Source organism: Sarcophilus harrisii, chromosome 5 (genome assembly GCF_902635505.1).
Source record: "Sarcophilus harrisii chromosome 5, mSarHar1.11, whole genome shotgun sequence".
Lineage (NCBI taxonomy): Eukaryota > Metazoa > Chordata > Mammalia > Dasyuromorphia > Dasyuridae > Sarcophilus > Sarcophilus harrisii.
Genome location: NC_045430.1, coordinates 61,122,839 through 61,136,833, shown reverse-complemented (window position 1 = coordinate 61,136,833; position 13,995 = coordinate 61,122,839). Strand labels below are relative to the sequence as shown.

The window sequence follows — 13,995 nt, the reverse complement described above, 5'->3', positions numbered from 1 at the left end:
CCCCAAATATCCTATAGTTAAATTAAGTTTGGGAAATACTGTTCTAGCAGAATATATCATGGCTACCTGAATGACTCCTAGAAGTTCTTAGAAAGCAGGAACTTGGGTTATGGGTTCATTGTTTTTTAATCTTTGAATCCCCAATTTATTTGTTTTAGCACACTAGAGTTTGTGGATTTTCTGGCTGCCAGGGATGACACAGGGAGAAAGGAGAGAATGTTTTTGAGATCCCACCTGTCCACACTCCTTACTTCCTCACCCTTTCCCCCAAACCTTCCCAGAAGAAGACTTACAAATTGGAGTCCCTGGTAGCGCTGTAGAGGAAAGCCATTCACCAGGTAGCTGGGTTTATATTGGCAATCTGGTAGGACCCGACGGAGTTGAGATTTGGGGATCAAAGGCACTGATGGGAGGAAAGGAAAGAGGATTCATAGGTGGGTGGGAGTTTGGAGTAAATGACTCAAAATTATCAGGGATGACTGTCATGTAGATCCTAGTACTGCTCTAAGGATGGCATAAAATGGGCACCTTTAATGGCAAGACACATTAGATAATAGCTCCTAAAACACAAATCTATCATTTAACTTAGGTTAAAATCGGCAACAAGATATGTATCTTCTTACTATATCACCTTGTACCAGCTGTCTTCCCCCCCTTATAGATTCTTTAGGGAAGTGGAGTTGTCACCCACTCAAAGCCCAGAGCTGGGCAGCTATGCCTCTCTAAGTCCCTTTAAATACTACCCCTCCAGTTATACGCCCAAGGGAGCCAAGATATGATTTAAGGTCTTACTTCGATATAGGATATCCCGAGGATCAGGTCTCAGCATGTCAGCAGGGTGCTCCTGATCTGTGGGCAGTGGATCCAGAGGGCTTGTATGGCTGGCCACTGTCTGTGGGATTTGGGCCACCTCATCCATCTTAAGCAGTGTCTCATCTGGACCCAAGGAGAGAAAGGTCAACGCAGGTGAGGGGAGATTGTGAGTTCCAGAGGGGGTTCCAACACAGAGCATGTGTCTCTCATTGTTCTATATGTGATGGGTATTCAGCCAAGAGTCAAGATCTCAGATTCCAAGAGATTTCAAAAAAGTTTCTTTTCAAACACAGCCCCAGATTCTAAGTTGCCCATCTTCTCTGCAATTTCTCTCTAGCTTCACTTGTTCCTTTCCCCAACATTTAAAGGGCCTTCCTGGCTTTTTCATTTGCTTATCCTTCTGGTTCTTTCATTTTGATTTCTGTTTTCTTTCTTTCTTTTTTTTTAAATTAAATTAATAAATATAAACATATGCATGGATAATTTTTCAACATTGATCCTTGCAAAACCTTGTGTTTCATTTCCCCCCCTTCTTCCTCCCCCTCCCCTAGATGGTAAGTAATCCAAAATATGTTAAACATGTTAAAAATATATGTTAAATCCAATATATGTACACATATTTATATAATTATCTTCCTACACAAGAAAAATCAGATCAAAAAGGAAAAAGAAATGAAAAAGAAAACAAAATGCAAGCAAACACCAACAAAAAGAGTGAAAATGCTATGTTGTGATCCACACTCAGTTCCCAGTCTTCTCTCTGGATGCAGATGGCTTTCATCATCACAAGATCAATGGAAGTGCTTTCAATCCTCTCATTGTTGAAAAAAGCCATGTCCATCAGACATGATCATCATATAATCTTCTTGTTGCCATGTACAATGATTTCCTGGTTCTGCTCATTTCCTTTAGCATCAGTCCATGTAATTGACTTCTGTGTTTTCATTCATTTCTTCTCTTTTTTTGACTCATCTTGTACTTAACCTCAGAAGATGGCTTTTCTCCTCTATCTCTCTGCCTTCTAGGCTCATCCTACTTCAATTTTTAAAACCAAAGTAGAGCCTCATTAACGGGATTTAAAGCCACATTTTTGCCTTCAGCTACCAAAAATTACTGCAAGCTACAGTTCATTTACTAGATGTTTAAAGCAAATGATTAACTATTTTCTCCTTTGGCTATAGCTTTTCTAAGATTTATCATCTGGAAAATAAGGGGATTAGACCAGATGGTTTCTAAGGCCTTTACAAAGACACAATTTCATGACTCGATGAACAGAGGTTCTTGACCTTTTTTGTGTGTCTTGGATCCTACTGGCTGTCTGGTAAAGTCTATGGATTCTTCTCAGAATAAAGTTTTTAAAACATAAAATAAAATACACAGGATTACACAGAAAACTATATATAGTTATCAAAAACATTTTTAAAAAGCTTAAGGAACCCACGCTTTATCCTTTGCCAGTATTTTAAGTAATTCTAAGGGATTCTGTTTTTCCTTTTCCCAAGTTCAAGAAAAATCCCTGAAACCTGTCACAAAGTACCTCTTTGTTTCTCCTGTTTCCTTGGTTAGCATTTACCCCTGCCCCCAATGGCTTTTCTTTTCTCCTACCCCCTCAAAGAAAAAGCTGATTCAAGATCAAGATCAAGATTATAGTCTGATTCACTGAATAGGACAATTTTAGTCCACCAGCCTACTCACCTGTGAAGAGAGACAGGGATGGAGAATCTATGACTGTGAACTTGGCCCCAGGGTCATTCAGTCGCCACTGAAATAGTACAAAAGAATGATTAAAGAAATGCAAATTAGGATGACTGAGATACCACTTCATACCTCCCAGATTGGCTAAGATGACAGGAAAAGATAATGATAAATGTTGGAGGGGATGTGGGAAAGCTGGGACATTAATGCATTGTTGGGGAGTTGTGAACTGATTCAACCATTCTGAAGAGCAATTTGGAACTATATTCAAAGGATTAACAAACTGTGTATTCTTTGATCCAGCAGTGTCACTACTGAATTTATATCCTAAAGAGATCATAAAAAAGGGCAAAGGACCCACAAGTGTAAATCTGTTTGTAGCTGGCCTTTTTGTAGTGACAAGAAATTAGAAGCTGAGTGGAATGGCTGAATAAGTTATGGTAATTGTATATAATAGAATATTATTGTTCTATAAGAAATGATGAGCAGGCTGATTTCAGAAAAACCTGGAAAGACATACATGAACTGATGCTAAGGGAAGTAAGCAAAACCAGGAGTACATTGTACACAGTAACAGCAAGATTATGTAATGATCAATTATGATAGACTTAGCTCTTCTCAGCAATACAATGAACCAAAGAAATTTCAATTGACTATGTGATAGAAAATGCCATCCACATCCAAAGGAAAAAAATATAGAAACTAATGCAGAATTAGTTACTTTTTAACTTTGGGTTTTTTTCTTTCTTATGGTTTTCCCTTTTATTTTTCTTTCACAACATGACTAATATGGAAATATATTTATGATTTTATATGTTTAACTTACATTAGATTGCTTGCTGTCTTGGGGAGGAGGGAAGTAAAGGAGGGAAAAAAATTTAGAACACAAAATCTTACAAAAATAAATGTTGGAAACTATCTTCATATGTATTTGGAAAAAACTATTAAGAAAAAAGTCCTTGAAAATAACAAAAAAGAATTTATGTGAAACACTGAAAGTAAGCTGTGAGACAGAATTGGAAAGCCAAAAGGTATCATTTCCATTACTAGTAAGTTAAAAGTAGTAAGCAACTAGTAAATTATTACTAGTAAGCAACTAATAATTTATAACTAGTAAGCAACAATTAAGTTATAACTGGTAAGTTATTACTAGTAAGCAACTGGTAATTATTATTTAGTAATAGTAAATGAGTAGCAGAGTAGGGTTAGGAGGGAGAAGGACAGCTTGGTATACTCACAGCCACTTCCACATGATCTGTCCCCTGGTCATTCTGTTTGTGCAATACCTCAAAGTAGTACCTTCGAGAAGCTGACAGGCTGGGGGAGGAGGAGAGAACAGAGAGAAAGGCTGACTATTCTAATCCCCCAGCTACTTCCATGATAAACCCAACTCTTCCAGCTGTACCATGCCCGAGGTCTATCAGCCTTACAGAGGTTTTCTTGAGAGAACTTATTTCCTTTTCAAGGGAGTCTTTGTTGGACTAGAGAATGGCTAAAGTACCTTCCGGTTCTAAATCCGATGATCTTAGAGAACTTTTCAGATGGTATTTATAAATGAAATGTCTTGGTTGAAGAAATTCAGAGCTGGCCACCAGGAGGCACTCAGGGGCCATTCTAATGAATAACCCTCTTCCATAATTTCCACATGGTGCAAAAGCTCTTTCAATGTGATGGCCTGGCCATCCATATTCCCTCTCCCTTTTTCAAACCCAGCGAATACTGGCAAGATCATGAGGTAGCACAAAAGCCCCCCAAAATTGGTATGGTCATGTATGTTGTGCATTTCAAGACCGTATGAATGCAGGTATCTTTGAATTTGAGATAAACGACAATGAGCCTCAGTTGTGTAGGGAGAGGAACGTTGGCCTGAGGGTTAATGATTCCCTGTCATTTCTTCTTTTGAGACCTTACTTTCCTCACCTACAAAATGAGTACACTGCACTGGATGATTCCTAAGGTTCCTCCTTTGAAGGTTAGATGATTCTTTATATGTTGCTAAAGAGTTTGGAATTTCTGCATAGGGAGGACTTGGGGATTCAGACCCCAAAACTAAATTTGAAAAATGGGGGAGATGGCCCACTCACCTTACTGGTTTAGAAATTTGACTTCGGAATTTTCCAAACTCTCCAGGTGCTGTCCATTCCTTTCCTGTCTAGGTTGGAGTAGAAGAAGAGTAAGAGAGAAAAAAGAAATGAAAAAAAAAAGTGAGGAAATAAGGAAAGAGAATATATGAGGAAAGTCAGAGGAAAAGAGGAGGAAGGGAAAGAGAAAAAGTTTGAGGGAAAAAGTGGTTAAACTATAAATCAAAAGCAGGCTTGTCTCTTACATGAAACAAACCAGCTTTTTCTAGGTGAGCTAAGCAGTCCATCAACTGAGAAAGATTCATTGATCATTTATTGAGATTTAGCGATAGGCAGGGTGGGGCATAAAATAAATACATGGTACTGCCATTGTTACTGAAGAATCCCCTCTAAAGTCACTTCCCAGCTGTAGTGTACTTTAACTCTTAGTGCCTCCTTGTGCCTTGGTTTACTCCCCATCTACATTTGAAACTCCCTTCCTTTTCATCTCAGCCTTACCTGGCTTCCTTCAAGTCTCAACTAAAGATCCACCTTCTACAAGAAACATTTTCTAATCTTCCTTCATATTTGTTACTTTTTTGAGGCAATTTGGGTTAAATGACTTGTCCAGGATCATATAGGTAATAAGTGTCTGAAGCTGAATTTTAATTGTGGTCCTGACTCCAAGGCCAGTGCTCTATCCACTGTACCACCTATCTGCCCCCTTCCTTAATCTTAATGCCTTCCCCTGAGACAGCTTCAATTTAACCTGAATTGCCTTGTTTACACAGTTACTTACATGTGGTCTCTCCACATTAAACACGTGAACCTCTTGAAAAGCAGCCACTATTTATCTTTCCTGTCTTTCTTTGTATGCTTCAGCACAAGGCACAAGTGCCTGGCACATAGGAGGAGATTAATCAATGATAGTTGAGTATATAAAATGGGGGTAGTAGAAAGGGGTTAGAATCAGTCTGCTCTCTCCGCTGGGTTTTGATGAAAAAGAATGACAATAATGGTGATGATATGAGGATGGGGGTGGACTCTTGGTTGCCCAGAATCAAAGAGGGGGTCAACCCGCTGGGGATGAGAAGACTTGTACCTTGCCCACACTAGCCATCATCTGGAGGTCTGAGATCTGGTCACTGGAGCTTAGCCAGAACTCAGCGTTGTCATCTGCAGCAATGGCAAACTGGACTTCTCCTGTAGGGAAGGATGAGGGAGAAGGTAAGGGAGAAGGAGCAAGAGACTCCAAGATTAAGAGACAAACTCTTACTCTTTCCGAGTAACAGCTTGCCCTTGGGGCCACCTGGTCCCAAAGGAGTAACCGTGCTCTGGGGTTGTCATGGCAATCTCCTAGGAGTCAGACAAGAGGTTTGAACAGGGAGCTGGAGGTACAAAGCCTGGAAAGTATCAGGGGAATGGGGATTGGGGCATCAGGCTAGGAGGCAGGAGGCCTGTGATATTTGATGCAATACAGAAGCCAAAGTTCCTTCCTTGCCTTGTGATGCAGTTTGTCTCTTAGGACTTATTTATGCTCCCTTTTTGTCCCATAGGAGGTCACTGTAAGAATGGAGGGGACAACTTGGACAAAGATCCTCAGGGGCCCATTTCAGGCTCAGCTGGCCCTTGCTGAATCCCTAAATAAAGGTCTAACCAGCTTGGGGCTACCTTATTTCCATTTGAGGGATATTTCTGTTGGGCCTCTGGGAAAGAGGAAAATCCTATATTCAGAAGTAAAAAAGGGTGAGTGGCTCACAGAATCTGCTCTCACCATCAGTAAAGGGGTGCAGGTAGCCAAAGATCCGGAGCCCATAGTTGGTCCACTTGGGAGATACAGCTAACTTCTTTATTGTGGTTCGGGTCTGAGAAGATCAGAAGTGGGGAAGAAAATTAATAACTGGAACTGGACACTGTCAGAAGCATGAGAGATGTGAGAAAGGAGAACAAGAAGAGATGAAAAAAGTTTATGGTAATTGAGCTAAAAATCCTAGGATTATTAGCATTTGTTATTCTTTTTTAGGGTGAATATTAATCTCATATGATAAATCAGGTCCACATGCCTCAGTCTAAAAAAGAAATCAGGCAAAGAGTCTGGGGAGAGTTGAAAGATTCCACCTCCTTTCTACTCCTGGTGTGTTTGATCTTTATGAGATTGTTAGTATGTGCTGGGACAGAAGGCGATGAAAGGGAGTGAGTAAATGCTTGTGGTCTTGCAGCCTAGGGCAATGGGAATCAACAGAGGGTTCCCTGGGACCTTGAGAGGTTGGGAAGAGAGGGAGAGAGAGGGAAAAATGGTTTGCTGAGGGAAAGGAATAAAGGGTAGAAAAATAGCATATGCACTTGAAGGGGGGGGAGAAAGGAAAGAGAAGTGATGATGGAAGGTAGTAAATCATTAAGGAAAGTAGTGAACTTATTTATTTCAAGATATTATTCAGTGGGGGGAAAAGGAGAATAAAATAAGTAAAGTTATGAAAAATGTATCAATGAAACATTTAAGAAATGAACAGAAGAGAAGGAAGTTTAGAGGGAGACATGGACAAGCAGGGAAGCTTTAGAAGTAAACTGCTGATTTTTTTGGGTGGGGGAGTTGGTGTGCTGAAGCTATTGGGGTACCCAAGGTCACACAGCCAGGAAGTGTTAAGTGTCTGAGGCTAAATTAGAACTCAAGTTCTCCTGACTTTAGGGCTGGTGCTCTATCCACTGTGCCAACTAGTTGCCCCTGTTATGTGTTTTTTTTTTTTTTAAGCTGTATGTTAATGGAGATTTGTGGTTTCATATGAAATTTTCCTTTCCTTTTCCCTACATGTGGGAATATTCAAGATTGCCAATGGCGATGTTCATAATAATGAAAGAAAATAGTTTAAAATAAGAAATGAGAGAGAAAATGTAAGAACTAGAAGTGCTACTGAGTGTAGGAGTTAGAGGAATCGGTGATGGAGAAGGAAGAATGGCCTGAAAGAGAAGGGAAAGCTCAAGGAATGAGAAGTGGGCAGGAGGGAGGAGTCATGTTAAATTTGAAGAGGGTCTTGGTGGACAGGAGGTGGGAGCAGCCCAATACCAAGGAGAGCAGGGGAGAGGACAGGGCCAGGAGGGGAGGCTGACGCTGGCACTCACATGGGGATAGAGTGGGAAGTGAAGATTCCTTCGGAGCTGCTGGATGGAGCTTCCACACCAATCTTCAAACACATGCAAGTTGGCACGGCCCTGGAACTGGAAGGATCAAGAATGGGTGAGGGTGAGGGGCTTCCTCTGAGACACCCCCTCTCCTCATTTCTGAGAAGTAGTCCTGTACCTGCCTCAGACACTCAGCCAGATAGGCAAGCAGCCCCAAACTTTTCCAGCCATACAGGCTGGGTCAAGGCTGCCGTGGAAGCCGCTGCTTTGTCCTGTTCCCTCTCTGGGGAGACCCCTTTTCATGCTCATATTCTGGGCCTGCCTGACATGCGGCCTTATCCCTGATTCTTCCAGGTCAGAAAAGCATCTGGCCCAGAGTTCCCGAGACAATGGGCGTGTGAGAATGATTTCAATAGCACCAGAAGAGCTGGAAGGAGGAAATCCAGGGACAAAGGCCAAGCTGGGTTTCATTTTAGTTCCCAATCTCTTCTTCCCTCCCTCCTCTTGCTGCCCCGTGAACGGAGTGCCACAGCTGTCTGCTGGTGAAACCTTATCCATCCTGGTCTTCATGCTCCTAACTCACTACTATGGGAAGCAGCTGGGAAAATTCTGCAAGCAAGAATCTGGAGACCTCATGGCTGGGGGGGGAAAGGGGAGCAAACCACACAGGAGCATCTGCTCCCAGCCCCGACACTGATTCTGTCCCTCTTCCTCCATCCCTAAGTCTTCCGGATCAGATCTGCCCATGGTTAGAGCCCAAGGTCACCTTCCTTGGCCCGAAGGGGCCACCATCCAGCCCCCCCCAGGCAGAAGGGCCAGAGCTCCTGGCTCTTTCCATGGGTGTCCGACCTGCTGCGTGAGTGGCAGATAGGCCTGGGCTGGGTTGCCATTAGGAGGACACACCTCAGAGACTGATGATGCTTGGATCACATAACCACATTCTTACAGCCGGTGGGAGGGCTTGGGGTGGAGGAGGAGGGACGGGGGAAGCCCAGATGTGTTGACCCCCTGGACAAAGAGTTTTGTTTTACACCATCCCAGCCTCCTCACTCCCACCTGGGCCAGATCTCCAGACTGGGGGTGGTAGGGATTCAGATATGAGATATAAACAGGCTTACCCTTACCTGCCGGACTCATGTGATATGTAAATCACCCAGGATAACCTCCATGAGAGCTTTCTTTGATTGCTTGGGCAGAGGAAAGTAGTGGAGGCAGCTGAGATCAGAGCCCCAGATAAGGAGTAGGTAGCACAAAGCCTGTAGTGCTGAGAGAGTCCAGGGGTTAGGAAGGATGGGGGATGAGGGAGAGAGGGGGAGCAGGGAGATGGAGGAGGAGGGATATGGAGGAGGAAGAGGGAGGAAGGAAAATGGGAGGGAAAAGAAGGAGGGAGGGGAAGGAAGGAAGGAGAAGGAAAAAAAGAGGGGAAAGAAGAAGGAGGGGGAGGAGGAAAACAAGGAGGGAGAGGGAAGAGAGAGAGAGGGAAAGGAAGGAGGGAGGGAAGGAGAGAGGGATGGGAGTAGGATGGAGGGGGAAGAGGGAGGAGGAGAAAAAAAGGAGGGGGAAGAAGGAAGGAGGGTAGGAGGAAAACAGAGAGGAAGGAAAAAGAGAGGGAGGTGAAGGAGGGAGGGATGGGGAGGAGAAGGGGGAGGAAGGGAGAGGAAAGAAGGAGGGAGGGAGGAGAAAGGAAGGAGGGGGGAAAAGAAGGAAAGTGAGGAAAGGAAGGAGGGGAGGAAAGAAGGAGAGGAAAGAAAGAAAAAGAGGGAAGAAGGAAGGAGGAGGAGGAAGGAAAAAAGAAGGAAGAGGAAAGAAAGAGAGGGAGAGGAAGGAGAGAGGGGGAGGAAGGAAGGTAACCTTCTAGAAGTGGACAACAAAGAGAAGAAAGCATCTAGGAGGGTAGAGGGGAACCGAGCATCTTAACAGAGCAACTTTGCTCAGTCCCATGAAGAATATTGCTCTGCCCCAAGCAGAAGACATTGGCTCTCTTGTAACTTTAGCACTTATTGGATATTTCAATCCTTTAATTCAAGGGTTCTTATCTTGGAGCTTATGAACTTGTAGAGATTTAGAGTTTTTTTAAAATAAAAATTGATTTCAATATAATTGAATTTTTCAATATAAATGATTTTGTTTGTAATCCTATGTATTTGATTTTATGCATTAAAAGTACTCTTCTGAATTGGGGGTTGTAGGCTTGACCAGATAAGCAAAGAGATCCATGACATAAAGAAGGCTAAGAACCCTTAATTTAGTGGGTCCATGATCTCTCTAAAAAAGTGGTGCAGCCAGCCACCAATGCAGATCTGACCCAGTCTGTGCCTTTCTATCCTGTATAATTCTTGTTCATGTCCTTCCATGACTCTTCCCTAAGCTCACATTTATCCTGAGCTTTAAGCATGGTCTAAACAAACTGGGCTATAGGCAAAGCCATAACTAGGGTAAGACAAGTAGGGCTTCTGCTCCTTCAGCAGTGAAGACTGAGCTCTGCAGATGGTTAGCCGGAATAATAAATTAAAATAAGCCATAGCTCTGGCTCCCCACCTTTTCATCCCTATGCCAACTAACCATAACCCAGGGGAGCACTCTCATATTCACAGAAATGCAGTAGCTCAATATCCACAGGTTTCTCCCTATTGGTATCAGGGTCCTTGTTCCTCCTACACCTGGCCCTCAACCAAATTTGTCTTTATTTTTCCAAATATATGCAAAGACAGTTTTCAACATTCACCCTTGCAGTCGTGTGTTTCATATTTTTCTCCCTCCCTCCCTCTCTCCTGCCCTCCCTCCCCAAGATAGCAAGCAATCCAAAATTGGTTAAACACGTCCATGAATTTGTCTTTTTTGTCTTTTTCTTCGCTGAGGCAATTGGGATTAAGTGACTTGCCTAGGGTCACACAACTGGGAAGTATTAAGTGTCTGAGGTCACATTTGAACTCAGGTCCTCCTGATGTTGGATCTGCTGCTATCCACTGCACCACCTAGCTGCCCCTATGAATTTGTCTTAAAAAAAAAACAAAAAACAAAACTGGGCTTTTTGTTCTGTTTGCTCCAGGCTCATGAAAATGCTATTGGTTCTGGAGATGTCTAATGCTGGCCTTATCACTCCCATTTTATGGATGAGTATAGTGAGTTTCACACAAGTGAAATGACTTGTTCAGAGTCACACAACTCAGAAGTACTGGATCTGAATATGCAGAGTCTGGTCAATGCCAGGAATGCAGAGTCTTCAGAAAACATCATTATCTGGGGAATGTGAGTGAGGGGCAGAATGAATCGGGATGGGGGTGGGAGGAGCTGTGCAATTGGCTAGGAGACTCCAAGGAGAGGAAGAATGGGGACATTGTGCTGTCTCAGAAGTTCTTAAGCCAAGTTTCCAAGTTTCCACTCTCTCCTCCAAGTAGCTTCATTGCTTTTTTTCTGTTGAACTGCCTTCCCCTCCCAACCCCCAACCCCCAACCCCTACTCTTCTGACTGGGTGATTTTAAGGGCAATGCTCCCTAAACCCACATATTTCCTGAGCTCCACCAAAGGACTGCCACTCAGAGAATTCTGTCTGGTTCTTAGGTAAGACATTCCCACCATTGGGAGATTGAGTAGTTTTGATTCAGGGGGAGGGGGCCAGACCCTTCCAAGGGGAGATGAATATGGGGAGGAAGCAGAAGGGACAACCTGGGGAGGCGGCAGAGGAGGAAGCGGTAAAAAGATGTGACATCCCAGAAGGACTTAAGTCTATAGGAATGTCTATTTCCAGCATTCTGAGAAGAGTCATTAGCATCCTGAGCTTATTGGTGCTTGGATAATAGTATCACTTTTAGACTTTAACAAATTCTAATCCCTAGCTTCTTTTCTCCAGAAATGGACCATAACTGATTGCTTATGAATCCTTTAGCTATTTTCCCCATTTAATAAAAGGAAACTGAGCATCAGAATAGTGAACCAGTCTTGGCAATAATGGCCAATAGTTGGCCAATAATTCTTATTAGGACCACTTCATTTTCCTTAATAACCTGAAGAGAAACAGGTGTTCCTCTTCTGGAATTCTTAATCTGGAATCTGGACTTAAAAAAAACTTGATAACTATATTTCAATATAATTGTAATTCAATGTATTTTATTTTCTGCATTTAAAAACATTCACAAAAGGGGTTCATTGCACAATAAAGATTAATATTCCCGATCTAGTTTTTGTATCTTTTCCTCTAGAACAAAACTTCTTAAACTGTGGGTTGTGACCCCATATGGAGTCATGTAACTGAATGTGGGAGACACTAAATTTTGATTTATTATCAGTAAATGTTTGATTTGTATCTCTGTTTTATATACCTAAGTACCTGGGGTCACATAAAAACTTCTCGGGCAAAAAGGGGTCACAGATGAGAAAAGCTTAAGAAGTCCTGCTCTAAAAAGCACACCGACACCCTGTATCTTGACACACTGTGATTCCTGGCATTCAGTTCTGCCATGGAGGTCAAATTAAGACAGGGGTATACTGGTAAATGTTTAACAACTGGTTCTCTTCACAAAGCTGGAGTGGGGTGTACACAGGACACAGTCATAAATCTTAAAGTATAAATAATCAACAAAACAATACAGTTAGTCTTGATTTGTAAATGCTGAGGAGTAAATGAAAATTTAGCAATCGTCTCTGGTTGGAGCTGACTCCAACACACTCTTTGATCTAGGCAGGGGAAGAGAAGCAGCTAAAAGAAATATAGTAGTGTTTCCTTTTGAAGGTCCTGTCTATTTTTTCAGGTAAAGGCAATACTTTATCACTAAAACTATAACATAAATTAAACAGGGTAGCAAACACTTAGTTGAATGTTAATGATTAACATTTATAACACAAATACTTCTCATTTGTGGAGTACTTTAGGAAGCAATGTCATGTCATTTTATTTCTACCCTGTGAAGTAGACTTGGCAGGCAAAGTAGTATTAGTCTAACTTTACATATGAGGAAATAGAGAAAGAGGAAAATAAGTTTCAACAATTTGCCTAATGTCAAATAGTGAAGAAAGACCTGAACCCTACTATCCTAAAGCCAACCCTTATGTACTTTCTTTCTATGACACCAAAGCTTCTTCTCTTGACTTTATTCCTCCCATCACTAACTGTTCCTTTTGCTACAGAGTAGGTTGGTGGATAGAGCTCATATTGCTTACAGAAATGAGTTCACAGTGCTTCATGTGTATTACTCACATTATGTTAATGATATACTTGGTACATTCAAATATTCCATTTGGCTGATGGAGAAATCCCACCTGGACATTTTCCTTCTTGACTGGTGGAGGCCCAAGCCCAGAAACTCAACCTTCTGACTGGCTAAGGTTGCCCTGAATAAGTATTTTCTATAAGCATGCTACAAACTGTTACCTATCCAGACCAGCTTCTAAAACTGGATCATGACCCCAAATGAGGGTCTCATAACCTGAATGTAGGGGCTGCAAGATTATTCTTATCAGTTAATATTTGATTTGTATACCTATTTTATATACTTGGAGTCATGTAAAAATTTCTCGGGTGAAAAGGGATAGTGAGTGAAAAAAGCGTAAGAAGCTCTAAACTATAGGATAAAGCACAATGTTTGAAAGGGCCAACTTGGTTTCCAGAGCCTTCAGAAAGACTCTTAAAAGCAAGAAGCAGTGTGGAATAATAGATTGAGAACTGTCTTCAGATATCAGGAAAAATCTGTGCTCAAATTCTGCTTGACACACATGTTGGCTGTGCGACTTTGGGCAAATTATTTAATCTCTTAATGCCCTTTAAAAAAAGACTCTTAAATACTTAATTCTATACTGGACTGGTTAATCTGCTCAGCCAGAGGCTGAGTAACTGGCTTTAAAAGTTGACCAGCCCAAATTTTACCACACCTTCAGAAATAAAATGATGAGGGTCCAGTCCTAGCTGAGAACTGTCCAATGCACCATTATCCTGAATATCCACAGCAGTGGATTTCATGAGATCCAGCTAGAAATTCACCATGAAAGTCCTAAAAAAAGAAAGGTCCCTACTCCCTAGGTTAGTTTTCCCAACAAAGCCAATGAAACTAATTTTGAAGCTTATTTGGTCTCAGGGGATCAAGGTTTGAACTGCTGACTTAGATTCTTAGTCACCTAAGGCATAAAAGGACAATATATAACTAGTTGGGGCTCCTCACGCTTGGACTACCCAATATTATGTGACTAAACAAATTCTTCTAACCCAGTGTTAGACAAATTCAGAGGTAAAAGAGTTGTGTCCCACTGAATCAATGCTATATCTTTGATGAATAATCTTTTCCATGTTATTGTTGAGCAAATTTCTTTTTATTAGCTA

General features: G+C 41.9%; 1 protein-coding gene across 1 annotated transcript in view; it reads right to left on the bottom strand.

Moving 5' to 3' along the window:
• The window catches only part of B4GALNT3 (beta-1,4-N-acetyl-galactosaminyltransferase 3), a 144,536-nt gene that overhangs the window by 15,370 nt on the left and 115,171 nt on the right, over nt 1–13,995 (bottom strand). Inside the window, exons 4-11 of the mRNA XM_003771314.2 lie at nt 7,686–7,781; nt 6,343–6,433; nt 5,671–5,771; nt 4,593–4,660; nt 3,747–3,825; nt 2,509–2,575; nt 793–936; nt 294–403 (exon numbers count right to left, since the gene is read on the bottom strand). Coding sequence (XP_003771362.1) covers nt 294–403; nt 793–936; nt 2,509–2,575; nt 3,747–3,825; nt 4,593–4,660; nt 5,671–5,771; nt 6,343–6,433; nt 7,686–7,781 — 756 coding nt within the window. The remainder of the gene's footprint in view (nt 1–293; nt 404–792; nt 937–2,508; nt 2,576–3,746; nt 3,826–4,592; nt 4,661–5,670; nt 5,772–6,342; nt 6,434–7,685; nt 7,782–13,995) is intronic.